The sequence below is a fragment of the Brassica napus genome, chromosome C7 (assembly GCF_020379485.1).
Source record: "Brassica napus cultivar Da-Ae chromosome C7, Da-Ae, whole genome shotgun sequence".
NCBI lineage: Eukaryota > Viridiplantae > Streptophyta > Magnoliopsida > Brassicales > Brassicaceae > Brassica > Brassica napus.
Genome location: NC_063450.1, coordinates 52,533,968 through 52,560,813, shown reverse-complemented (window position 1 = coordinate 52,560,813; position 26,846 = coordinate 52,533,968). Strand labels below are relative to the sequence as shown.

Below are 26,846 nucleotides of genomic sequence, written 5' to 3'. Positions count from 1 at the left end.
TTTAATTTATTTTATTGTATGTAATATTTGATATATATTTATGCTCTCGTGATCTCATAGTTTTATGGATTTTTTTCGTGAAGAAAACACAAACACCGAGATAAAATTAAAAGAAAACTAAAATAATTAAAAATATACAGAATCAGTTATCATCATGTTTAAACCATAATACATGCATATTAATAATTATTAGTAAATACTATATTTAACGGCGCCGAGGGTTCTAGCGTCGCGTCTGAGAAGATTTTCTTACTTCCTTTTGGTTTTCTGTTAAACTGTTAAGATTTGAGAGAGAAAAACAAAAAAAAACAAAAAAAACAAAAAAAGAGGAGAAAACCCTAAGCGTGTTGCTCAGTGACACTGGTGGAGATTTTCTCGTCGTCTCTGGAATCGAAGGAGGAGCTAAGATACTATTCGTGCTGGGAATCGAATCTAGGGTTCATAGAGATCTAATCGTCGATACAATCGAACGAGAGCGAAGAAGAGAAGGAGCCATGTCGGATTCTGATAAAGAGCTCGAGAATCAGATTCTCGAAGCAGGAGAACAGCTTACTGATCCGCCTTCTTCGCTCGACGAGCTTCTGCTTCTCCTCGACGTGAGCCTCCTCCACCGTCTCGCTCTATCTCTTCCGCTGTACTCCCGCTTCGTGCAATGCTATGCGTTTAGTGTGGATTCCTTTATATAGATTTTAACGAATCTACGTGTCGAGATCTTGCTTAGTTTTGATTTCTCTGTAGCGAATAGATGATTCTTCTCGATAGTTCCTCCTTAGTGTAGTGATTAAAATTGCGATACGAACGGTTATTCAATTCTTTAATCTGTTTTCAGATTCAGTTGTGTGGTGAGGATACTTGTGATTTTGAAATCCTCTTTTGTATTTCGCTGCAGAAACTCTTCGTCTGGCTCATAGATGTTGACCAGTCACCTCACGAGTCGATGCAAACCGCACTCTCTCCGCTGATGAAAGCATTAGTCGCTGGAAAACTCTTCAAGCATTCAGACGACGATGTGAGAGTTGCGGTCGCTGCCTGCATCAGCGAGATTACAAGAATAACTGCTCCTGAAGCTCCTTATGATGATGATCACATGAAGGTATGTTAATTTTTTTTTCCTTGAGGAAAGGTGATTGTGATTGGTTGCTGACTCTTTTCTTATTGTTTATGCGCAGGAAGTGTTTAAGTTAATTGTATCTTCGTTTGCGAATTTGCCTGACTATTTTAGTCGCTCCTACTCCAAGAGGATCTCGATCCTTGAAACTGTGGCCAAGGTCAGATCTTGCGTTGTGATGCTGGATCTTGAGTGTGATGCGCTTCTTATTGAGATGTTCCAGCTTTTCCTCAAGGCTATAAGGTAACAATCATTAATAAATCCAGTAATATTTTAGTTGTTCCTTTAGATTCCTTATGCCACATTTTGTTTGTTACCACTCAGAACATCATATTAATCTATTTGGTGACTATTATCATTCTGATTACTTTTTCTTTTACAGAAACTTGGTTTTTACTTTCTCTCCGCGCATCTTCAACCTTCTCACTCGATGTCATGTTTGTTTGATGATTAATTCATCTTACTTTTCAGGGACTTTCATCCAGAGAACGTACTTTCATCTATGGAGAAAATTATGACACTTGTTTTAGAGGAAAGCGAGGAGATACCTCCAAAGATGCTTTCACCCATTCTACATTATGTTAGAGAGGATGATGAGGTGATACATTGATGGTCTCGCTAGTTATGTTTCAGCAACCGGTGCTCTTTTGCTAACTCTTTCAACTTGTCCTCAGGTTCCCCAAGTAGCACGGGGGTTGGCAGAGCGAGTTCTCAGTAACTCTGCTAGCAAGCTCAAAAAGTATCTGACCGAAGCAGTGAAATTGTCGGGTGTCTCTTTAGATAAGTATAGTAAGATAGTGGCTTCGATATGTGAAGGGACATTCAGTGCTTTGCAGCACGACCAACTTGTTGAGAATGAAAAAGAGGTAAGCCTTCTCATGTGTTTATTTACCCAGCCAGATTTATTTCTCACTCGTTTTTTTTTTGTCGAACTTCCTCATCTTTTGGTCGTCCAGTTACATTACATGCTCTTATACCGTTCTCCCATTATTTTAACCTGCAGGATAGTCAAGGTCATTTAGAAAAGGAAGCAGAAGTAGAGGCATATAGCTCTTCCCTTAAATCAGCATTGAGAAATAAGTTTCCTGAAGTAGATTTTTAATTGGTTTTTATTTTCCAATCAGCAGGATAAACAGGAAGTAATTGCTACACCCGAGCGAACTGATGCACCTAAGGATGAATCTGGTAAGTCAGGAGTCAGCAACGGCGTTGCGCAACACAATAATTCTTCTGTTGATACTGAGTCTATAAAGAAGCAAGATGATACGAATGCTAAAGACGATAATCCTTGCAACACTGACTTGGATAATACTTCTGAAGAGAAGCCTGATGTTGAACACCAACCTCAGGAAAAAGATCCCAGTTCTGCCATACAGGTGGATTCATCAAAAACTTCAGATATCAAGGAAGAGACTGAACCTGGAGCACTCCTGGAGAGCAAGGATGTGTTAAGTTTGCGTCCTGATGATTCAACTGTTAAAGCAGCCATTTCTTCTGAAAATGATAAGGAAACAAGTGTGCAGGCTTTGCCATCTAAGACATCAGCTGATGAAACTGCCGATGTTAGTTCTCCATCTAGGGGTGAAGATCTTGTTGAGGAAAGCCGGCCTAAGAAGACTGCAAATGATAAGGAAACAAATGTGCAGGCTTTGCCATCTAAGACATCAGCCGATGAAACAGCCAATGTTAGTTCTCCATCTAGGGCTGAAGATATTGTTGAGGAAAGCCGGCCTAAGAAGACTGCAAATGATAAGGAAACAAGTGTGCAGGCTTTGCCGTCTAAGACATCAGCCGATGAAACTGCCAATGTTAGTTCTCCATCTAGGGCTGAAGATATTGTTGAGGAAAGCCGGCCTAAGAAAACTGCAAATGATAAGGAAACAAGTGTGCAGGCTTTGCCATCTAAGACATCAGCTGATGAAACTGCCAATGTTAGTTCTCCATCTAGGGCTGAAGATATTGTTGAGGAAAGCCGGCCTAAGAAGACTGCAAATGATAAGGAAACAAGTGTGCAGGCTTTGCCATCTAAGACATCAGCTGATGAAACTGCCAATGTTAGTTCTCCATCTAGGGCTGAAGATCTTGTTGAGGAAAACCGGCCTAAGAAGACTGCAAACCAGAAGAAAAATAAGAGCTTGACGAAGGAGGCCAAACCATTAGCTGCTAGTGCTACTGAAGAAGCTTCCGAAGAACCAAACACTTCTGAAGCTAAAGTTACCAAAAATTCTAGAAAGAAGGTTGCTTCTTCAAGTAAAACCAAGTGTACTGTTCCCCCGAAGAAAGGCACCTCTGAGACAAAAGCTGCAAAGCAGTCAGAGAAAAAGGTAGTTGAGAGTGAAAATGTACAAGAATCCTCAAAGCCAAAAGAGGAAAAGAAAAAGCCAGGACGTGGGAAAGCCATGGATGAGGACTCATTAGATACTTCTTCAGGTGATAGCGAAAAAGTAAGTTCTTCCTTGACCTGTATGATTCGATACTGCCTTCCTGTCCTTTTACCGATATCCTTTAATTGTGTTTCAGCCAGCTGTTTCCTCTGTAAAGTCAGCCTCGAAGTCAAAGAAAGAAGTGAAGCAACCAATAGAAGGAAGTCCTAACACAAACACAAAGAGAAAACGAAGTCTAAGCAAAGAGAAAGTATGTTTTCGTAATTTCACCTATCATAATTATTACACATAAAGGAACGTGTGAAAAAAATCATGTTCTACTAGATGCCATTTGCAGTAGTAACTGTGCGTGCATGATTTCAGCTTCTTATTTTCTTCAAGTTGAGATATTTTTCTCTTTAAAACCTGTTCGTTCCCTTCTGTGGAGCTTATGCGACTCTTGTTTAATCCTTTACTCGTACTGGTTTTTTGTGCAAATTTTTCTTTTCCATTTTTTTGGTAGACTTCTTCATACTGAATTGATTCCCTGGCAGGCATCTGATCTCCAAAGCCACGGTGAAGATTTAGTTGGGTCGAGGGTCAGAGTCTGGTGGCCTATAGATAAAGCGTAAGCACTTTGTATTATTTTAGGAATTATATTTGATTTACAATAATGCAATCCGCTTCTCTATTTTGTATTTTCTTGTAGATAGCTGAATTTGCACTAACAACTTAATAGTTGTCTTGTAACTGAATATTGGATTACTGTCGCAGGTATTATAAAGGTGTGGTCAATTCATATGATTCTGCTAAGAAGAAGCACCTGGTAGGCCCAATTTTATCAATCTCCTCGATAAATCTCTTTTGTTCGTCTTAATTTGTTTGTGGTGAACCATTAGCCTATTGATTGTACATGTTTTGTATTAGATTCAGTGCATTTTATGGTGTTTTATTTGTTGTATGTTGTTGCTATCTTCGTCTTCAGGTTATCTATGATGATGGAGATCAAGAAATCTTGAATCTTAAGACACAGAAGTGGCATTTTCTGGATGAATCAGAAACAGAGGTGGGGCATTATATTTCATTCATCTCTGACTTCTTCTTTTTTCCATTATCCCCTTTGAACATTTCCTGTCAGCAGGGTGAAGAAGCTGCTGATCAGACGGTTCACGAGAAAGAAGCCTCCCGAGAGTAAGTGTTACTTCTCTAGTTCTTATGAGGCACTAGAAAGAAAATCTAGATGTTTTGAGATGAGTTTGGTATTCTTGTGATGACCAAGCTTGGTAATTCTCCATGCAGGCCCCAGAGAAAGAAAGCTAAGACTGGCAAGCAATCAAAGATGGAATCGTCAGGGAAAAAGTAAATGAAACTGAAAGCAAATAGTTCAAAAAAGATGTTGAAGTCTCTAAAAAGTTCTTTACTCATAAGCAAATATTGTTTCTGATTTAGGGGTGGTGGAGCTGGTTCCAGCAAGCTTAAAGCTGCTCCTGCTTCCAAGTCCGGTAAGAAGTCCAAGGATGAGAAAACAGAGAGCAAACCAAAGGATCCGAAAGAAGCTAGTAGAGAAGAAGAAGAAGAGGATAGTTCTGACGAGTTGAGCGAGGAAGAGGAAATCCCCAAAACAGTTGGTAAATCAGGAACCAGCAAGTCGAAGAAAGAGATATCGAAATCTGGCACATCCAAAGGTTCGTCCAAGACTACAACTACTCCAAAATCCAAGCCAGGAGGACCTTCAAAATCTTCATCAGCAAAGGGCAAAGCAGCGAAAGGCAAAGCAAACTCTACACCTGCCTCCAAGGGCGAGGAGAGCGATGCTGAGTCAGAATCTGAAGAGACACCAAAGGCGCCAGAACCAGCAACAAAAGGGAAACCAGTGGGTTCAGGCAAGTCGCAGGCTAAGTCCGGTAAGAAGAGGAAGCGATGAGTCTGGCCTCAGGAAAGACTTTCTCTTTATGTAATTCAAGGTGGAAAGCTAAGCACAATGGCGGTGGTGTTGGTGGTTGTGGATCGATGGGTCTTAACGTCGTCTGGGAATTACAAGTGTTGTCTTTGTTTTTAAGACAAGAAGCGTAGTAGTAGTAGTAGTAGTGATTGGATTTTTTTTTTTTGCACTTTTAGGTTCGATTTTCAGCGGATTTTTCTTTAGTCGCCCAAATAATTTAATCTTTGTGAATTTAGAGAGTTGTAGAGGCCTCAAAGACAAATTTGCCGAATGTATTTTATTCAGTTTTAAAAGGATTTGTTTCTAAGTTGACTAAAGACTTCAGAAAATTATATTACGTATATTTAAACGTATATTTAAAGGTTTACTTTACGAGATGCTTGGAGATTCTTAAATCCAATGGTTGCCGCCCATTATCTAAGGGACATTCCATGTACGTTTTTATTATAACACGATGATCAAGGAAAGCTTTCGACTTGAGATATCTATCAAACAGCCTTGCAGCAAGAATTTAAGGCTCCCTAGATCTGATCATCTTAAGGTCTTTGGTGATTTTGCACATAAGAAATGCAAGTTAAAATATATTTTTATTTTATCATGACAAGAAAAGAAACAAACTAGTATTAATCAGAACAAGATCTAAGACATTAACAAATTTAAAGAAAAAATAAAAACAAACCAAGTATATAAAAATTAAGATGTAATATGTGATGTATAATATATAGAAGGTCTTGGTGAATACATGTGAGAACAAGATCTAAGACATTAACAAACTGAAAGAAAAAAATAAAAACAAATTAAGTGTATAAAAATTAAGATGTAATATGTGATGTATATAATACATGGAAGGTCTTGGTGAATACATGTGGTCCATGATCCCATACTCTTATATTTCCCTCTGTTCATAGGCCGAGAGTAGCAATATGTTTCCTTTATTTCTCCTTATTGTATATTAACGAATCTTAATGTAGCACGTGGCACTAACAAACAGATAGCCCGAGAACGATATGCACATTATGACGAACACGATGAAGCCTGCAAAGAGACGACCACGAGGTTTTAGTCAGCACGCGAGACTCGCAATCTTCGACTAATATTAGACGCATCTTGATCTACAGGTGGTTCCGCCATTATGTCATTTGAATACTTAGAATGTATTATTTGTGTGTTATTTGCTTTTAAGCAAAACAAGTATTCGTTTTTTTTTTGAAAAAAAACTTTGTTATTTGTTTACAAAACTATTTTTATTCTTCTTTTCGTTATGCTGAATGTTTAATTTTGCTGGTAACGAATTATATGTATGCATTTACAGAATAAATTTGTTAATGCTCAGCACGGGCAGGAGAGTTTTAAAGACGATCAGGTAGAACAACTAACTTGAAATAAGTGTGCAAAGAATATTCCAGCTAGTTCAAAAAAATATGAATAAAATATCTATCCAAATTAATATATTTGGACAATTTGGATATATACTATATATTAAGGTTGGTCAAAATGTTGGGGATCAAAAATTCAATTCAGTTCATTTGCAAAAACAAAATATATAGTTTGGCCAAATATAGGATAGGATATTCAAAATGTTTGGATTTGGATTATCATATGTAAAGATCATCCGATTTGCATAAATTTCATCATGTAATCTTGATAAATAAATAAAAAACTTTTATATTATTAAAGCCGAGTCTGTCTATAAAAATTAGAATAGGTTTCTTATTGTATTAACATTTTTCTCTAATTTTAAAATACAAAATTTTGTTTGTGGAATTTATTTTTACTTAATTATTTAATAATAATAATTTAGTTATTTTTAATATATGAATATCCATAAACAAAAGATTTAGATTTGTCACAATCAAATTTATATAATTTAAATTTCAAGATATTAAATTTATATCTATTTCTATGTAGCACATATAGCCGGTCCTATTTTTTAAAGCCACAAACTCAAACAAAAAAAAAATGGCCAAAAAGATAAATTATGCATATGGTGTACACAATAGGCCGCTAGACCACAAACAGGTTTTGTGAAAAAAGTGAATAGTTCAGTACTTATTAAAACGGTGGCCGGAAACTTATAATTCATTCGTTTTGGACCAAGGCCAGCTCTGGTAGCACACTACTAGATAAATACTCAAAAATATGTCAAACGATATATGTATATAATTTCGAAATAAAACATATCTTCGCAATTCTATCTAGATTTTGACAGAAAAGAAAACTAATAAATACAAGTCGTACCTTCGTTTTTTACGTGAGGAGAAAAGGTCAGGGTCATTCAGAGACAACAAAATCTTATCATATACTAGTATTTATTAATCATGTCATCTAGAAGAATTGAATCTAGACAGTCTTTGAATATATTCTTAGGTCAAACATAAAGTTTTTACTCTTTTCGGTTTTTCACCTGTCACGCATATTTAAAATATGTAGATCTCTTGATAATTTAATACTCTCTCCGTTTCATTAAGTTAAATATTTAAAAAAAAAAAATTGTTTCACAAAAATAATTTTTTTATATTTTCTATGAAAGATTGTGATTTAAAAAAATTTAATTAATTTTATTGAATTACTATTGATTAAAAATTGCTGAAAATTTGAAAATTACAGAAAACGAAACATTTGTTATAGTGATTTAATGTGTTTTTTTAATATGTGTGAAAACACTAAAAAATCTATTTTTATGAAACGGAAAGAGTATTGGAAACAGAAGTTGCTAAATTATATAAACTCCTAAGGAAATAATATTTGGTTCATCAATTTTCAAATAAGTAATAGACCTATATCAGAGATGTAATTAAATTAAACAAGTTACAAGATACCGGTGAATATTTCTGATGTTTACAAGGTTAAATCTGACCAATTATTGTATTATATCAAAGCTAATATGCCTATACATAGAAAAATTATTTGATTTACTTCATTGGTTAGCCATAATGTAATTTTTACCAAAACGGCAAAATACATGAAAAAAAAAACGGTAACGTATACACTATTGTGATGCAGAGAAAATATTTAAAAAGAAAAAATTAAATATGATTAACTAATTTATTATTTATTAAGTATAATAATTACTCTAATTTGGTTAAAGTTTTATAGTTTTTAATAATAACAATTACTTTTAAAAAGTTTAGTTTATTTAGAGATTCTAAAACTAAACAATAACCTTGCCATTATCTTAGTTTTTATATATTCTCATAATAACGGATCACTAATCTAACTTACAAAGCTTCTGGTACATTATATTGCTACAAATACAAATACAAAAGCATGAGCCTGACTGGAGACTACACAGACAGTCTACGATCGTGGTCTTACAAAATCAGCATTCGGATTTTCTTAGAACAAAATCTTCTGTGCTGAGTGTATGTTTTGGGAGATCTATATATTTGGACTTTCCTTTATGGGTGGCTGATATATTTATTACTATTTTAATAAAATTCGGCATATTCCATCTTTGTATTTATTCTCAACTCTCAGCATTTAGCACCAATGAAAAACGATTCGGTATATGATAAAACTCCAGCCCAATCTCACAAGAAAATTAAACGAAGGAATTGATTGGATTTTTCGCATTGTTACGTCAACACGTGTCCCGTGGAATAAGTTCTTCGCAAAAAAAAAATACCCACAAAAATAAAGGTAAAACCATCTTCAATGGTTCACCGTATTTTTTACTTCAAAATATAATAATTCTATAATCGAATTGTGATATACTCCAATGGTACTTTATTTTAGAACGAAAATCAAAGTGATGAACAAAAAATAGCTTATTCTATATATATAGTGTAAATCTATTTTTACTCTATTATAGAATAAAAAATAAAGTATCATTAGAGTATTTTTATTCTAAACTTTATTTTAAAGTAAAAAATAAAATGAGATTGAAAATGCCCTAGATAACCATTTTTTTTTGGTTCAACTGCAAAGTATCATAATATAATTTAAGTAACCTCTTATGTGTTTATAAGTTATAACGTACAATTGAGATATCTCGAGATTAACTTGGTGTTAGTGTGTTTTAATTAACTAGTGTACTTATTAAACTATGAGTACGATGCATTTATGCAGTTTAAAATTTCAAATATATAGTTAAACTACATTTCTGCTTTAGTGGGATGGACCAACGTTATTATTAACTTGCTTAATTATTGCTATGTCTCAAGCTAAATTAAACGCATGCTTTATTCTCTAAACTTTGTTTTCTTCCCGAAAATTTATGAACAAAATAAACCTTTCTTGCATTTTAATAAAATACTCTTAGCAAATCCAAAAAAGAACAACGTAATTAACGTTTGCCCATAACAACGAACATTTACAACGAAAATATTTCGTCGTAAATTTACATGATCTTTACAACGCAATTACGAGGAATCCAACTTTCGTCGTAAACGCCATGTAAATTTACGAAGAATAGATTTCGTCGTAAACTCCATGTAAGTTTACGACGAATGTACGTGGAAAGAGAAATACGTCGTAATCATTACATCGACATTACAACGAAACATGTTACCGTTATATTTAGGTGAAAACATGTATTCAATGTGCTTTAACTTACCTAATTTCGTCGTAAAGTCGTTGTAAATAATATGTTAAAACCATGTAAAATCCATGTAAAATATTCCTTGTAAAATCGTTGTTATATTTCAACTACCCAACTCGAAAATTTCTCTATATATATGTCATTTCCCACAACTCTCTTCATCACAACACACAAACGGGAGAAAAAAAATCCGAAAAAAAATCAGAAAAAAAAAATTTCAAAAAAAAATCTAAGAAAAAATGGCCGGTGGCGGTAGTATTTACGAGTTACGGAGTTGGATGTATTTGCACAAAGATTCCGACGGGAGGGTGACGAACGCATTTCTGAGCAGGCTAGAGACATTCATGCACCAGGCGGGTTGTACACCGATCACACAGGAAAGCGGTAAGATGTTCTGCCCCTGTCGGAAATGCAAGAATTCAAAATTTGCACGTAGTGAAACTGTATGGAAGCATTTAGTAAACAGAGGATTTACACCACAATACTACATTTGGTATCAACATGGAGAGGGTTATGGGGGAAATGAAGCTAGTAGTAGTAATAATAATTTTGAGGATGGTCATCATAGTGAAGAACCGAATCATTTGCATAATGAATATAATTATCATCAAGATCATGAGCAGATGGTAGATCATGATAGGGTTCAAGATATGATTAGTGATGCATTTTTAGAAACAACTACAACAATAGCTGATGGAACTGGAAATGTAGAAGAACCTAATTTGGATGCAAAAAGTTTTATGAAATGCTAGATGCTGCAAATCAACCAATCTACACTGGTTGTAGAGAAGGTCTCTCTAAATTGTCTCTAGCAGCTAGGATGATGAATATTAAAACGGATCATAATTTACCTGAGAATTGCATGGATGCATGGGCGGAGTTGTTTAAAGAGTATTTGCCAGAAGACAACGTGTCTGCTGAATCTTATTATGAGATTCAGAAATTGGTTTATAGTCTTGGGTTGCCTTCGGAGATGATTGATGTTTGCATCGACAACTGCATGATCTACTGGAAAGAAGATGACAAGTTAGAAGAGTGTCGATTCTGCAAAAAACCACGATTCAAACCGCAAGGCCGTGGGAGGAATAGGGTACCGTACCAAAGGATGTGGTACCTACCAATTACAGACAGATTGAAAAGATTATATCAATCTGAGAGGACTGCTGCGTCGATGAGGTGGCATGCGGAACATGTCCAGAGAGATGGTGAGGTTGCACATCCATCAGACGCAAGAGCGTGGAAACATTTCAACAAGGTACACGCAGATTTTGCTACAAATATTCGGAATGTCTATCTTGGGTTATGCACCGATGGATTTAGTCCATTTGGAATGTCTGGTAGACAATATTCTTTGTGGCCAGTCATTCTTACGCCGTACAATTTACCGCCGGATATGTGCATGGAACAAGAATTTCTATTTTTGACCATATTAATCCCTGGGCCGAAGCATCCAAAACGGTCTCTTGATGTTTTTCTTCAACCGTTGATAGAAGAGCTAAAGCAATTGTGGTCAGAAGGGGTGAGGACGTACGATTGTTCCTTGAAAAACAATTTTACGATGCGAGCAGTTCTGCTGTGGACGATAAGTGATTTCCCTGCTTATGGGATGTTGTCTGGCTGGACAACACATGGAAGATTATCTTGTCCATATTGTCTTGGATCGACGGATGCTTTTCAACTGAAGAATGGTAGGAAGAGTTGTTGGTTTGACTGTCATCGTCGCTTTCTTCCACTTGCCCATCCGTACAGAAGAAATAAGACATTGTTTCGGCACAAAAAAATTGTCAGAGACGGTCCTCCTCCATATCTCACCGGCCAGCAGATCGAAGCAGACATTGATTATTACGGAGCTCAGGAAACAGTTAAAGTTGGAGGAAATTGGCATGTTCCTGGAAATATGCCTGATGGTATGGTGTGTCTCACAATTGGCATAAGAAGAGTATATTTTGGGAGCTACCCTATTGGAAGGATCTTCTCTTATGCCACAATCTGGATGTCATGCATATTGAGAAGAACTTTTTTGAGAACATCATGAATACATTACTTAACGTCCCTGGGAAGACAAAAGATAACAAAAAGTCAAGGATGGACTTACCTGATATTTGCTCAAGAAGTGAGTTACATATCAAGAGCAATGGAAACGTTCCTGTTCCCATCTTCCGGTTGTCATCAGAAGCCAAAACAACCTTGTTTGACTGGGTTGCATCAGAAGTTAAGTTTCCTGATGGTTATGTTTCAAATCTGTCAAGATGTGTTGAACGAGGTCAAAAGTTCTCCGGAATGAAGAGTCATGATTGTCATGTGTTTATGCAACGACTACTTCCATTTGCTTTTGCCGAGCTCCTTCCAGCAAATGTCCATGAAGCACTTGCAGGTAATTATAAAACGTTAATATATATACATATGTTATGAAATGTTATTAATTTGATTACTTTTGCAATATACAGCCATCGGCGCTTTTTTCAGAGATCTCAGCACACGTACGTTCAAGGAAGAAGTCATCGAACAACTTCATCATAACATTCCGATCATATTGTGCAACCTGGAGAAGATATTTCCTCCTTCATTTTTTGACGTCATGGAGCATCTAGTTGTCCACCTACCGTATGAAGCATTGCTTCGTGGACCTGTTCACAACGGATGGATGTATCCGTATGAGCGACAGATGAAACATTTGAAGGGGAAAGCAAGAAATCTTGCAAAGGTGGAAGGTTCAATAGTTGCGGGAAGTTTGACAGCCGAAACATCTAACTTCACATCATACTACTTTGCTCCAACTGTTCGTACGAGGAAAAGAGTTCCTAGAAGATATGATGATGGTGGAGTACCGACATCATATCCAATTGATGGTGTTTCTGACATTTTCTGCGAAATTGCACGGTTTGGTGGTAAAACGAAAGAAGTATGGTGGTCATGTGAAGAGGATAAACATAGTGCCCACACTTATATTCTGCTCAACTGCGAGGATGCAGTGACCCGTTACTTTGAAAGGTAAATATTTTTGTGAATGTTAATTATATGAATTGCAGTTAATTATGTATGACTTGATTATTTGTTTAATTTGCAGCATGTTTGTATCTCAAGTTGAAGAAGCAATACCAGGAATATCTGCAACTGATGTGGACACACGTAAAGATAAGCACTTTGTCAAGTGGTTAAAATCACAGGTACGTAATATATCTCATACATTGATTAATTAAGTAAGTGTTTTGATACTTCAATATTAATTAAGAATAACTGCTTTTTGCAGGTTGATTATGACGATCCTTATTATCCCGTATGGTTTCACGAATTGGTTCAAGGTCCAGTTGCAAAGGTCACCACATCACCTATGTATTTCACACGAGGATTTACCTTTCACACATACGAGTATGGGAGACATCGGGCAACGAGTAACTACGGAATATGTGTGAAAGGTGAAACGGACTTTTACGGGATCTTGCAGGAGATTATTGAAGTGGAATTTCCGGGGTTATTGAAGCTAAAATGCGTCCTCTTCAAATGTGAATGGTTCGATCCTGTTGTGAACCGAGGGATTCGGTATAACAAATTTGGTGTTGTGGATGTCAATTTTGGGAGAAGATACAACAAATTTGAGCCTTTCATTTTAGCTTCACAAGCCGAGCAAGTTAGCTTCCTTCCTTATCCTCGGCTTCGAACTTCCGGGATAAACTGGTTAGCTGCTATCAAAATTACACCTCGTGGACGCATTGTCGCTGGAGAAGAACCGCCCTTGCAAGAAGAAGACGCTATCAATGAAGTTGAGGTACCAGAACAACCAACTGATGAAATCCTTTTGATCGACCCGCAAAACTTTCAATATGAAGATATTCCCGAAGATGCGACAGATGAAGCACGTGAAGACGAGTTCGAGAGAAGCGACGATGATGATTGTAATGATAGTGATGAGAACGAAAACGATTTAGAGTGATGTAATATTGATGAGAACGAAAACGATTTAGAGTGATGTAATATATGTCTCTGATGTTGTATTTCTCTATTGTAACGTATGTTTAAAGAAATATTGTTTTTTTACCATCCTAATGTATGTGTAACAAATGTTGTTTTATATAATATGTATTTGTGTTAATTTTAAAAAAATTATTTGGAGTTTTAGGGTTTTAGAGTTTAAGTTGGAGAAAGAGCACAAAGTAGTAGAGAAGAGATATGATGTTAGATGATATGTGACTTTGGGGTTTAGGGATTTCATTCTCGGTGTTTAGGGTTAAGCGTTGTAAAATCGTCGTAAATGGTTATCTATTCCACGTAATTTCGTCGTAAATGGAAAAACGCGGGCCTGGTAACTTCGTCGTAAACGTGGGCCTGGTAAATTCGTCGTAAACCGATGTTTCGACGTAATTTCGTCGTAAATCGAAAAACGCGGGCCTGGTAACTTCGTCGTAAATGAAAAAACGCGGGCCTGGTAACTTCGTCGTAATATTACGTCGCGTTTACGACGAAACCTTTTCTATATATTGGGACGCCGAGACGAGGCTGCCTCGTCCATTCCTCCCAAACTCCTCTCCTCTCCCTCTAAGGTACATTCTCTTTCCTCCTTTTTTTTTTTTTTTTTTTAAGTTAGTTTAGGTTATTAATTAGTTAGGTAATTAGTTTAGGTGATTATTTAGATAATTAGTTTAGGTGATTAGTTAGATGACGGAATACTATAGTTTAGGTGATTAGTTAGGTAACGGAATAATTTTTTAATTATGTCGTCATAATTGATTAAATTTATTTAAATTTTTTTTAGATGGCTCCTAGAAGGAAACCAGCAGCACCTACTTATGCCCAGTTGTTTGGCGATGGTTCCGGTACATCTTCTTCCGGTCCATCGTCTTCCGATGCAGTTCCAGACTCTCAGACTTCTCAGAGAGTTTTTTCGAGTCCTCCTCTTCCACCGCAGATGCCTCCACCTCCTCCTCCAGCGGCTGCACCTGAGCCTGTCCCAGAAGGTGCAGTTCATCCGGATTTGCGTGTGCCTTCATATGCTCCCTTCGCGAGATATACGGTGGAGGATTTGCTTGCCCAGCCTGGACGGGAGGGTTTGGATGTTCTAGACCCCGATAGACCCCGAGGAACTTATTGGTAAGTTATTAATTTTTATTACTTTAAAATTTAATTAATTTTTATTTTCTAACGGTTAAATTTTTTTTTTTTCAGGTTTGGGGCTAACAACCGTGTTAGCCAGACCGTTTCGGCGATGATTAAGGGTTACTACGACGGGGCATATCCGAACTGGAGCAAGACACCAAATCACGTTAAGATCACGTGGTTTAAATGTTTTGCGGTAAGATTTTTAAATTTAATTAAATTTTCACTTTAAAATATATATATATATATTTTTAATATTTATTATTAATTGTAATTTTTTCAAAATTTTTATGTTTCAGCAAAAGTGGCATTGGTCTTTGGGAATCACCGAGAGGGTGAAGGCGGAATTCGTTGCAAAGGCAAAGATACGCCTCTGCAACACAGTCTCTGATTGGAAGGACAAGTGGGAGATCTACGGGTATGAGGGAAAGCCCACTGAGCTCACGACAGATGTGTGGGATGGCCTCATCGCCTATTGGGAGCACCCCTCGTCGATCAAAAAGGCCAATTCGTGCTCGGCTTCTCGAAGGACGAAGGATAAAGATGGTCATTTGCCCATGCTTCACAGAACCGGACAAAAACCTCATGCAGGAGTCCGTCTAGAAGCTGTAAGTTTTGTTTTAAATATATATTTTAAAATATTCAATTAATATAATTTATAATATTTAATTTAATTTTTTTTTGTAGTTCGAGAAGACGGGAGTCTTACCTTCTCTGTCTGACCTATTCAAGATGACTCACGCCACATCCGACGGAGTTTTTGTGGATCCTGCATCTGAGAAACTCTTCCGAACAGTGGCTGGTCGGATTGAAGAACGGGAGACGCAACTAACCCAGGAGTCTCCCGATGGATTACCAGTCACATTGTCCACCGAAGAGGTCGACAGAATCTTCGAAGAGGTAACTTAAAATTTTTGTTTACATTATTTTAAATATTTTAACATAATTAACTATATTAATATATGTTTTGATTTTATAGGTGGCTCCTAAAAAGAAGGGACGGATAGTCGGTATAGGCTCTGTTAACGAAGTTGCAAGGGCAACTTCGTCATACACTTCGAGATGGGATGAAGAGACTGCTCAGATGAAGGCTCGAATGGATAGCCAGCAGGTTCGTTTAGACTCTCTTGAGGATTTGCTAGACGTGATGGCCGTGGAAAATCCGGTTATGCAGAGAATGTTGAGTGAGAGACGAGCCGCTCTTGGAATGCCACCACGAGATCCCCAAGAGTCCGATCCAACCCGTCAACAGCCGAGCAACCCCACCAACTACTTCGAGAATATGTAGTTTTTTTTTATTTTTCTGTTTGTATTATGAATTTAAATATTATTGTATGACTTTTTAAAATATGTTTTCCAATTTCATATTTCGTTTTAAAATTCAAATTATTTTAAATTCTGAATATTAAATATAAATTAAAATCTATTATATACTAATTAATAATAATATAATAAGAAACGATGTAAACTCCTCGTAAACATTACATGGAGTTTACATCGAATGTTTACAAGTGATTAACATCGAAATATTTACGAGGGTTTTACATCGAAATGTTTACGAGTGATTTACAACGAAAGTATTTACGTGTGTTTTACATCGAAATAATTACGTGGGCTTTACGATGAATATTTACATGGCTTTTACGACGAATCCTTTCCCTGCGCTTTACGAGGAATATATTTCGTCGTAAACGTAACGAGTCGTTTACGACGAAACCTCCGTTACGACGGACGTTTAACAACGAAACGTCTTTCGACGTTAATTCGTCGTAACACCCGGTTTACGACGAATTTACAACGAATACTGCCCTAGTAAAAAATATGTTTTCTTGTAGTGTCGGCAACTGATAGCACATTAAAGCCATTTTTTGTAACTGAAGAAATTATGTTTTAAAATGGTGACTCTGTAATTTGTTTTTATCTGCAGAATTTTGAATAATGTGAAAACTATGTAGGTGTAGAATTAAGAATTAAAAACAAAAGTTTCCTATAGTAATGTAAAACGTATGAGATTTCTGTGTTGAGTTGCTTTATTTGTTTCCGCCTTGTTTCACCTGTTTATTTAAAAGTAAAACGCGGAAATACTTATTTTAATTACAACAAAAGAAGAGCAGATTCCATCGTGAAAGACCAAAATTCATACGCAAAACTCAAGATCTTTAGTAGGTTTGTCGTTGCCGTTTGTAGGCTATGAGATTGACCACTATAAACCGCAATGTACTGTTGAATCCAATTCCCCTCCACTCAAAATGTCTCTCTCTAGACATCTGTCCCGTTGCACGTAAGAGGGAGAGAGAAAAGAGACAAAACTCAAAAACAGAGATAAGACTCTTGAAGAGTGTGAACGACAGAGAGGGATAATGTTTTTTATTTTCTTCTTTTGTTAATCTCCCTTCTCCCCTCTTCTCTTCTCCTCCGAATATCTCTCTTTGTTCTTTCTTTTTTGTTGATTTATTTTCCCTTCTTGATTTGGTCAAACCCTAGATTTGTTTTCTCAAGGGTATCCAAAAATGAATACTCCTTCCGTTTCATAATATAAGTAGTTTTAGTTAAAAGTACGAAGATTAAAAAAATTGTTATGTTTTTCAAAAGTATTTTATAATAAATAGGTTAGATATAATTTAACCAATAAAAAATAAGTATATTTAATTTGATTGGTCACACTGTATTCAATAAATGTAAAAATTAACTAAAACTACGAAAACTACTTACATTTTGAAACAAAAACATTTTCCTAAAACTACTTACGGCATGAAAACGGAGGTAGTATAACTTTCCTCTTTTCCTTTGATTATAAATATTCCCTCTGGTTCTTGCTTAACCTAAGCCTCTCAGATCTAACTTTACATCCTCCTTTCCCAAACCCATTTCCAATGGTCGATCTCTAATTTCAGAATCTGCGTAGGTAAGGACATTGAATGAGTTTTGGGATAAATTTTAGAGAAACGCATAGAAACTGACAGAAGAGAGTGAGCACACAAAGGCACTTTGCATGTTCGATGCATTTGCTTCTCTTGCGTGCTCACTGCTCTATCTGTCAGATTCCGGCTCCGATTCTTTTCGGTCTGTTCACGTTTTCTTCTTTAATTTTGTTCCCATTCTCTCTCTCTTATGTTCTTCATCCCTCCAAATTAAGGTAATTGATACGATCTCGCTCCTATAATATGTAACGATTTGGTTTCTAAATGCATGCGACTTTACTCTTTTCATTTCTCCTTTGTTCTACTTTATATTTTATGAGATCATTAGTTTCGAAAAAGCTTTAATCTAAATGTTTATGGTTTGGTTAAACGAGATTAATATGGGACCATTAACGTTAACCTAGTTCTTTCTTAGGCTGGTCCAAACTCTTTTGAATCCTTAATTTTCTCAATTCAAGCTTAGATTATTAATCATGTGGTTTTGTATCCTCTCTTTTTTTAGCTTTCAAAATCTGTGATTTAGTCTCTTGATTCATAAATATGTATAGATCTATTATTTGCTTCATATGATGACATCTGTGGATTTGCAAATTACCGTTCATGATCTTCAGCTGTTGGTTTTCTAGATTATTTATATTGTATGCTTGTACATTTTGATTGAGGCATGTTTCTAAATTATTCTGCTTTATATAGCTTGATGTGTAACCACTATATTTATATAGATGGTATCTAATTTATATATCATTGGTTCCATGTGATCACGTTGTGAATCTTTACGAGAATATTCTTGTGGACTTGGTTCTTGATCTAAGAACACGTTCTTTGCATTTAATTTTCAAAACGACCACAGACTCATCAATTTGTGTATTCTTTTCGAATTTTTAAGTAGTAAATATGGGTTCCAGAAGCGATTTGTAGATATGGCCAATTCTATATATATATATATATAGTGGTTACGAAATCTACAGTAATTGAATTTCTTTCTGAATGCTTATGTATGCGCGTCTATGACTAAATTTTGAAGAAAAGTAAAATGTGATTTTCTCACATTTAAATGAATTATGTGGTTTTTTCTTTCTGCCAAAATACTATTTCCAAGTCTTGCAATTTGTTTCTAAGTGATGAGGTGATTAATATTCTTCAAATCGTGTCAAATATCTACAATCTTTTTCTCTCGTGTTGCTGTAGGTGTCTCTTGTCATGCAGGTCTTGCTTTCTCCTTTTTCTCATTTGTTCCCACGTTTTCTTGTGTAGAAACCAGTTAATGGACTATTTTCACACAAACCTAGGTTTGTAATTCCTGTAGTTAGCAACAAATAGGTTTTAACTTCGTCAAGAGAAAGATAGTTCTTACTTGGGGAGTGTGAAATGTGTTTTGAATCCTCAGAGGCATGTTTATAAGAATGATCGATATACGAGGTTGAGCTTCTCAAACTTTTCTAAACTGGGTCCGATGGAATATGGTTTACGGAGTACTTATATTTTGCATTACATTATGTAACAAATTGTCACCAAGACTTTTGTCTGCATTCATCTGAGAAATTAGGGTCACACGGGCGCGCGTTAGCCAGGAATAGGGAAGACATAATCAAAGAGCCACTAACATATCTTTTTAAGGTGTCATCAACGGTGCCAGATTGTAATATGCAGCAAATCCTCTGTCTTGATGAGAGGGATATTTTATGTTACAAGGTGGTACTATTGAGTATTGATCGACGTTTTGGTGCACTTTTGTTCATCATGTTTCAGATTTGGACTGTCTATCTTGGTCGCTGCCCGATTCAAATTGTTCATGGGAAGGCAAAGACCAATGCGGTGTTTGCGGTAACCTATATATTTGTAATCTTTTGGGATATTGATTTAGGGTTTTTGTGCTTTGTTCTATCAACTGATTTCCTTAGGTGTGACATATGCTGATTGTTCTAGCTCACATTTGTAATATTAAACATTGTTAGGTTAATTATTGTCAGGTGACTAGGATCTGGATAGGATTGTTGTTGTGCAAGTCCACTATCGATACATTGATAATTTAGTTGGTTACATGTTGAAATTGTCTAAGTTTAATGGTATAAGTCATCCAAAAAAATTGAAGTCTTACCTAGAAAGTTAGAAAATGTCAAACGAATCAAATCCTAGCGATTGGCTCTCGTTGATATACAACACTTAAAATCTATTTTTATTCACTTTTCTCTAAATTTTTTAGTGTTATACAAAAGTAGTTCCTCCTTTTCAGAAAAATAAATTAATTAATACGTACTAAGCCGTTTTAAAATAATCAAATATGATATCCTCATTAAGTAATACAAAGTCATATTTATCAATCAAGTGGAGGATAATAAAAACAAAGAAGTTACAACATGTAAATTACATACTTAAATACCTCTTTAAAACTTAATCAGAAACTTTCCTCTGATTAAATTAACAATAATCGTAACATCATAATTAATTGTAGCATACAGTCTTTGCAAACAAAGGTAAATACAGTATTTATCCAAGAAAACCCTTTTGTAGTAGTATATAAAGTACTCTTTTTTTTTGATCAAACAGTATATAAAGTACTCTCTGTCAGGAAAAAAATAGAAAAACATGGAGGAGTCGGCGCGATAGGCTTGTACGGTTAGGGCAAGACCCGACGTCAGAAATTCCGTTTACCGGAAACAGAGAGATCACGAAAATCGATGACGTCGCAATACAATCCAGCCCACAAGACCTACCACTAGCAGCAGCAGGTGGGTTATGCAAGATATGGTATCGTGTTGACTACTTGTGGTTGTATATATAGATCGATCATAAACCAAACCATCGAGAGCTCGACGACGACCGAACAAGATTTCTTCTCCTGTTTTGCCCCACAAAGATGCTCACCCCGGCCCACTTCGTCATCCTTCCTCGTGAAGAAGAAGAACTCAAAGAAGAAAGTCAACGGCCACGGCCAGCTCTCCCTAAGGTTAGACCGAGACGAGATCCTCCTCCTCAGAATATCTCGACGTTCCTCACAGGTATCTCCACCGATTTATCTCCGCCACAAGTTTAAGCCACGGTCACGTAACGACTCTTCTTCACGACGCCAACGTTGATCTACTCATTTTTTATAAGCTGGCCCTTTGACTTTGGTTATATTCAACGATTATGTGTATGTGAAATAGCATAATAATCGGATGTCTCCAAAGTGTGCATAAATGTTCATTTGAATTTCCGATCGTATAATGTCATTTCTATAAGACTGTTACATAAGGGATACATGTCTATCTGAATTTCTGGTATACCAACAATAAACAGGTTATTGAGACACTACGAATCTCTTATACACACATTATGAACACAATAAAATTTAAGCCACAAGCAACTTCTGGATGTCTTTCTGCAACATATCAAGACAAAAGGTGGTATTAAATATTAACCATATATTATATGAAAATATAGGACTGTTATGAGTTGATAGATTCTCTATATACACATGCTTTCTTGGAACTGTTATAATTCTTTAGATGATGTAAAATGATATAATAAATCAAAGATTAGTACCTCAATTTGTAAAGGCGAAGTCGTGGGAGGGTATCTCTGGACGACGTTGCCCTTTTTGTCAACCAAGAATTTCTCAAAGTTCCACTTGATGAGATCACCCAAGAACCGACCAGACTTTGATTTCAAGAACTGGTAGATTGGAGCTGTGCTCGGTCCATTCACATCAACCTGTAGACACACAACTCATCAAGATGTACAGGTTTTCAAAATGTACAGCCAATAACATAAATAACTAAATGAGAGGTTCTTTTTTTTGTGTGTATGTTCTCCATACCTTATCGAATATAGGGAACTCAGCTTTAAATCTGGTACACACGAACCGCTTGATATCCGGGTTTGATTCGGGTTCTTGACCTCCAAATTGATTGCAAGGGAAAGCTAAAATCTCAAATCCTAAAAAAACGAGAGGAATAACAACGAATGAGAGAAAGGTCACACAATATGTTACATATTCAGTCTGGTGTATATAGCAAAAAATACCTTGGTTCCTGTATTTGTCGTACAATTGTGAAAGCTCTGTGTAGTTTGATGATGTCAAACCACTGAAATTAAAATAGTAAATTCAGAATACATGTACAGGAAAATTATAATTATAAAAAAAAAAACAAAATTTGAGCACCATTTTGAAGCAACGTTAACGATCAACAGAGGTTTTCCTTTGAATTTGTCTAGGGAAACATCCTTCCCACTTATGTCCTGTTCAAAAAGAAAAACAATATATAACATAATAGTTATGTTTTAGTTTTAGGATTTACCAAGGATGTTTCAAGCTCTTGATTGCTTATATATATATTAATATGGATATGTACTTCAAAAATAACTGAAAATAATATTTTGAGAGATTTAAGGTTTTATTCTATTTCGATAGAAGCTAACCAAGAAATAAAAAAACCTAGATTCATTTCTTGATCAGAAACAGAAATAGACACGTACCTTTACAGTGAAATCATGAACAGTCTTCTCTTCAGTAGCTCTTGCATACACACTCAAATTTCTTGATTTGAATTGAAACCCATGCTTATTCCAAGATTTCAAGGAAACCCCATTTTTCAGATTCCGAGAATTTGATCTTCGCTTAGGGACGAGAAAAGCAGAACAAGTCGGAGGTGGGTTAGGTTTGGTTGCAGCGAAACCGCTGAAGACTGCAGAGAATGGTGCGTAAGAGGAAGAAGCCATTACAAAAAAAAAAAACAGAATATGTCCGTATGTAGACCACGAGTTTTTAGTTTATACTAAACTATTTACGCGTTATTAAATAGGCTTAGCAGCATCATTCATATGATGCTTCAATTTAATATTCGTGACTACCAACTTTTACACACAATTGCCATCAAAATCATCAAGAAAATACTGCGGTCCTAATTTAACCACGTGGTCGATACTATGTTCACAGTTTCCAGACGAGATAGAGATTATATGAACATATAAAATGAAAAAACTGAGCGGTGCAAAAGCTATGTTTGGTGAAGAGTGAAGACTAGTCCCAAGCTTGCAATGCAAATGTAACGCATGTGATTTGTTTGCTCACAAAAAAACGCATGTGGTTTGTTGATCGCTCCAAAAATTAGGCAGAATTTAATGTTAGTACTATGTATGGTCTCTTTAAAACATAACCATGTTGTGAAGCTCAATCAATTATAGAAATATTAATTGATGTGGCTAAATATGTTCTCTTTAAAATATATTAAGTCTGATTGGTAGGATGAAAGTAAATCAGAGTAAATAAAGTGAAAAAGAGTAGAAACCAAAATAGTAGAACACAAGCGAGAAAAAAAACAATTTTACTATTTAACTAGAGTAAAAGTGAAAAAGTTGCATTCCACTTGATTAGTAACGATAGGTGAAATTAACTAGAGTAATAAGTTACTCTAAAATGACTATCCAATCATTATTATTAGTTACTACACACGATCGAGCGTGGGTTTGAAGAAAGAGTCCAGAATTTATGAAACATATGTTCAGTATCTTGAGGAAGGGAGTTGCTTAAGGTCTTACGAGAACGCTGTAGTGATCGTCATTAACAATTCATTTTGTTGTTATTGTTTCTGATTCATGTTCTGGCTAGTGTCACGATCAAAGATAGACAAGATTGTGAGGGCTTTAAAGGAAAGCAGGGGTTGTGTACTAGTTGTCTGGTTTACATGCTTTTTTTTTAGCAACTTTTAGTTTACATGCTTTTTTTTTTTTTTTTTTTTTGTCATCGACTTTTACAGACTCATACTGACTCTGTAAACCAAACTGGGTGATCTGCATCCATATGAACGACGAAAGACGGCTGCTTCCTAACACTGCGTGCTAGTCTATCCGCCTTTGTATTTTGCGTTCGGGGTACATAGATAATCTTTGATCGGGTAAAACTCTCTTGTAGGATCTTGATATCATCCAAATAATTTGCAAAAGCAGGCCATTCCTCTGGTGTTGAAACTATCTTCACCAATTGAGAACAATCCGTTGCAAACGTAACCTGAAATTGACGTAAATTTCTCATGCATACCATTGCCCAGAGTAGCGCTTCCATCTCCGCATGAAGGGGAGAGAGACTAGCCCTAACATTCCTTGCCCCCAACAAACCATCAAATCCTTCTAAAGTACTATACCAACCTTGTCCTGAAAAGGAATCCCCCTCTTTCCATGAGCCATCCGCAAAACACCATCTTCCTGGGATTGAGGGCATAATCGTGGCTACTATTGGTGGGGTAGCCCTCTGCTCATTCAATATTTGTGCCTCAGCCCACAAAGTTGATTCTGTTTCTGCCAGTTTAAGCGTATCCAAAGAATCAATGTCCAGATCACTGAAAACTTTATTATTCCTAGCTTTCCAAATATACCATAGTATCCATGCAAACTGATGATCTTCCATTTGCGGAACCACTCTCCAGAACAGATGATCGATGTTTGTGAAGAGAGCACTTGTCGGAAAGATAGCTGGATTTGATGGTATCTTCGAAAGAGCCCAAACCTGCATTGCTGGAGGACACTCAAAGAACACATGGTTAATAGACTCTTCCTGAGCTCCACATCTTCCACAAGAAATATCCCCTTGTATTCCCCGTGCATGTAAATTTTTCTTTACTGCTATACATCCTGTCACAAGTTGCCATAGAAAATGTTTTAACTTTGGTGGGCAACGTATTTTCCAGCAGTTAGCCTTCAGAGCATCCACTGTGGGTCCAATTAATAATGGTGGTCTTTCCCTATCTGGATAGAGCCGTTCTACCTGGTATCCTGATTTGACCGTATATATTCCAGACTTTGTGAAATGCCATCCATCCCTATCTATCCTCCGAGTCCTGCTTAGTGGTATACTTTCTATAAGTTATTATAGCTGTTTTTTTTTACATGCTAAACAGCTATAATAACCCAATAAATTGATCACTTGTCTATATAGTTTGAACATATCTAGACTATCTAAGTTAGGCCTGACATTTTGGGTATCGGTTTGAGTATTTTGGATATAAGATAGTTCAAATAGAAGGCTAGAGGAACCATTTACTACTTGAACTTTTGGTTCGGTTCGGTTCAGATAGTTTTGGGTTTGGTTCGAATAGTAAAACTATAATCGAAAATTACCCAAAAAAATTTGGTTTTCATTTGGTTCCGGTTCGAAGTAGTTCGAATAAAAATTTGGTTATTTAGAGTAAAATATCGATTCCGGTTTTGTTATTCGGTTTCAGTTTTTCCGTCCAGGCATAATCTAATAATAATTAGAATGTCAACTAATTAATTTTGGAAATAAAATTTAAAAATATTTTTCAATGATTTTGTTATAATTTTAAAAAGAAATGTTAATTTGTATTTTAAACAAAAATATTAAGATATTAAAATATATTATAATTACATTATATATAATTTAATAAAATTTTAAAGCATATTCTAAATAAAAAACCACACGTAAAAAAAATATGTACTTCTATTTTAATAGACACTCTCTCCCTTCCCTCTTAAGAATTCTTGAGAGAGAGAGAGAGAGAGAGAGTCGCGGTGGTTCCCGTCTTCTTCCTCCTTTCTGGTTCATGGCATCGACTCTGGTGCACGGTGGTCTCTTTGACGCGGTGTAGCTGGCTTTGACTCTGGTGCTTTCGCGATCTTCTAGGCGAAATCATTCGGTTTTGGTGTACTCTGGTGGTTAAGCTCCGCCGATTAAATTTCTTGTGTTCCATCTCCGGTTGATCTCCTATTCGGACGAATAGTCTGAGTTTGGTTGGAGGATTGATCTTGATGGAAGGTTTTGCTATGTAGCAAAGTTTATGGGTTTGGATGAGATCTCGGCGTTAATCGATTGATGCTCTCCAAACGGGGTATGTGTTGTAGCTGATCAAGCCAAAAATGTCCAATACAGTCGTTGGAGGTGTTTTTTTTGGTGTTTGTGGTTGAGTTCCCGGTGGAATCCAGTGGTTGATTGCTTTGCTTGGATTGATGGAGAAGTTTGAAGTCAGAAAAGATAGTGGAGAATCATGTTCCCGATTTGGCTTTGGATGGGACGCGGTGGGTTACAGTGAATCGTCGGTGAGCATCACCAGCGTTGTTTCTGGAAACAGTGAAAGCGGTGGATGAATTGGCGACGCGTGGCTCCTTGTAGCCTGAGATTAAAACACGTGGTTTAGTCACACTGATCTATTGCCGCGTGTCTGTTTACGCATCTTTCTTCGGTGCCTGTTTTGTTAGGCTTTTAGGACTGGATCGCCTGTTGGTTTGGACTTTTGTGTAGGGTGTTTTTATGTTCATTTTTGGACTTCAACCTATTTTAGCAAAAAATCAGATGGCAAAAAAAAATATACTTCTATTTTAATAGAACAATAAATATAAACTACTAACTCCATAGATAAACTTGTGGAGTTTAACTTTTACTATAGTCTTGAATTTTGAATTTTCAAACTTTTGTATAAAAGAAGTTAAATTTATGCCTTTGATCTAAAATTATAAAATGTAGGTTGAAAATTGAAAACCTCACCAACTAAAGATGTGATTGGCAGTGACTATAGGTGCTGTCCACAGCCCAATTTATTTTTATAGCACTAAATTCACATCAATTAAGCTTTAATATAAATTTCAAAATCACAGTTCTTGAAATAATCTATACATGTACAAGTGCTCTGTAGAACCAAAAATTCAGAGCAAATTTTTAGAGCTTTCCATAAAATTTTACAGCAATAAAATCTAAAGCCACATCAAAAAAGATTTTTTACACTAAAATTTTTAAAGTTACAGTCATTACCGATCGGACCCTAAAGCAGATAATTAAGAATTACACAAAAATATACAAATTTACCATTTATACAGCTGAAAAGTTACCCACCGAAGATAACTAACTCCAATCCAATTACGGTAAATTTATTATTTTGATTACCCACCAAAT

The 26,846-nt window shown here is 36.0% G+C and overlaps 2 protein-coding genes across 4 annotated transcripts; one reads left to right on the top strand and one right to left on the bottom strand.

The window, feature by feature from the left end:
• The first annotated feature begins 229 nt into the window (after positions 1–229).
• Positions 230–5,725, top strand: LOC106423380 (sister chromatid cohesion protein PDS5 homolog C). 3 transcript variants are annotated; one of them, XM_048763299.1, is made up of 14 exons: positions 230–596; positions 890–1,093; positions 1,170–1,351; positions 1,580–1,706; positions 1,783–1,974; positions 2,112–2,150; positions 2,236–3,552; positions 3,629–3,742; positions 4,026–4,099; positions 4,246–4,297; positions 4,457–4,537; positions 4,613–4,662; positions 4,771–4,830; positions 4,921–5,725. In XM_048763299.1, the coding sequence occupies exons 1-14, from the start codon at positions 495–497 to the stop codon at positions 5,393–5,395; spliced, it is 3,069 nt and encodes a 1,022-aa protein (XP_048619256.1). In that variant the 5' UTR covers positions 230–494; the 3' UTR covers positions 5,396–5,725. The 3 variants fall into 3 exon arrangements, with proteins under 3 accessions (XP_048619256.1, XP_048619253.1, XP_048619255.1); XM_048763296.1 differs by having other exon boundaries at positions 4,457–4,662; XM_048763298.1 differs by lacking the exon at positions 2,112–2,150 and having other exon boundaries at positions 4,457–4,662.
• A 15,410-nt stretch (positions 5,726–21,135) lies between these two features.
• LOC106423404 (putative glutathione peroxidase 7, chloroplastic) lies at positions 21,136–22,927 on the bottom strand. Its single transcript, XM_013864180.3, has 6 exons — positions 22,424–22,927; positions 22,110–22,186; positions 21,971–22,032; positions 21,765–21,883; positions 21,491–21,658; positions 21,136–21,326 (listed from the first exon to the last, which is right to left on the bottom strand). Exons 1-6 carry the CDS (start codon positions 22,664–22,666, stop codon positions 21,297–21,299), a joined length of 699 nt encoding a protein of 232 aa, XP_013719634.1. The 5' UTR covers positions 22,667–22,927; the 3' UTR covers positions 21,136–21,296.
• Between the last annotated feature and the right edge of the window lie 3,919 nt (positions 22,928–26,846).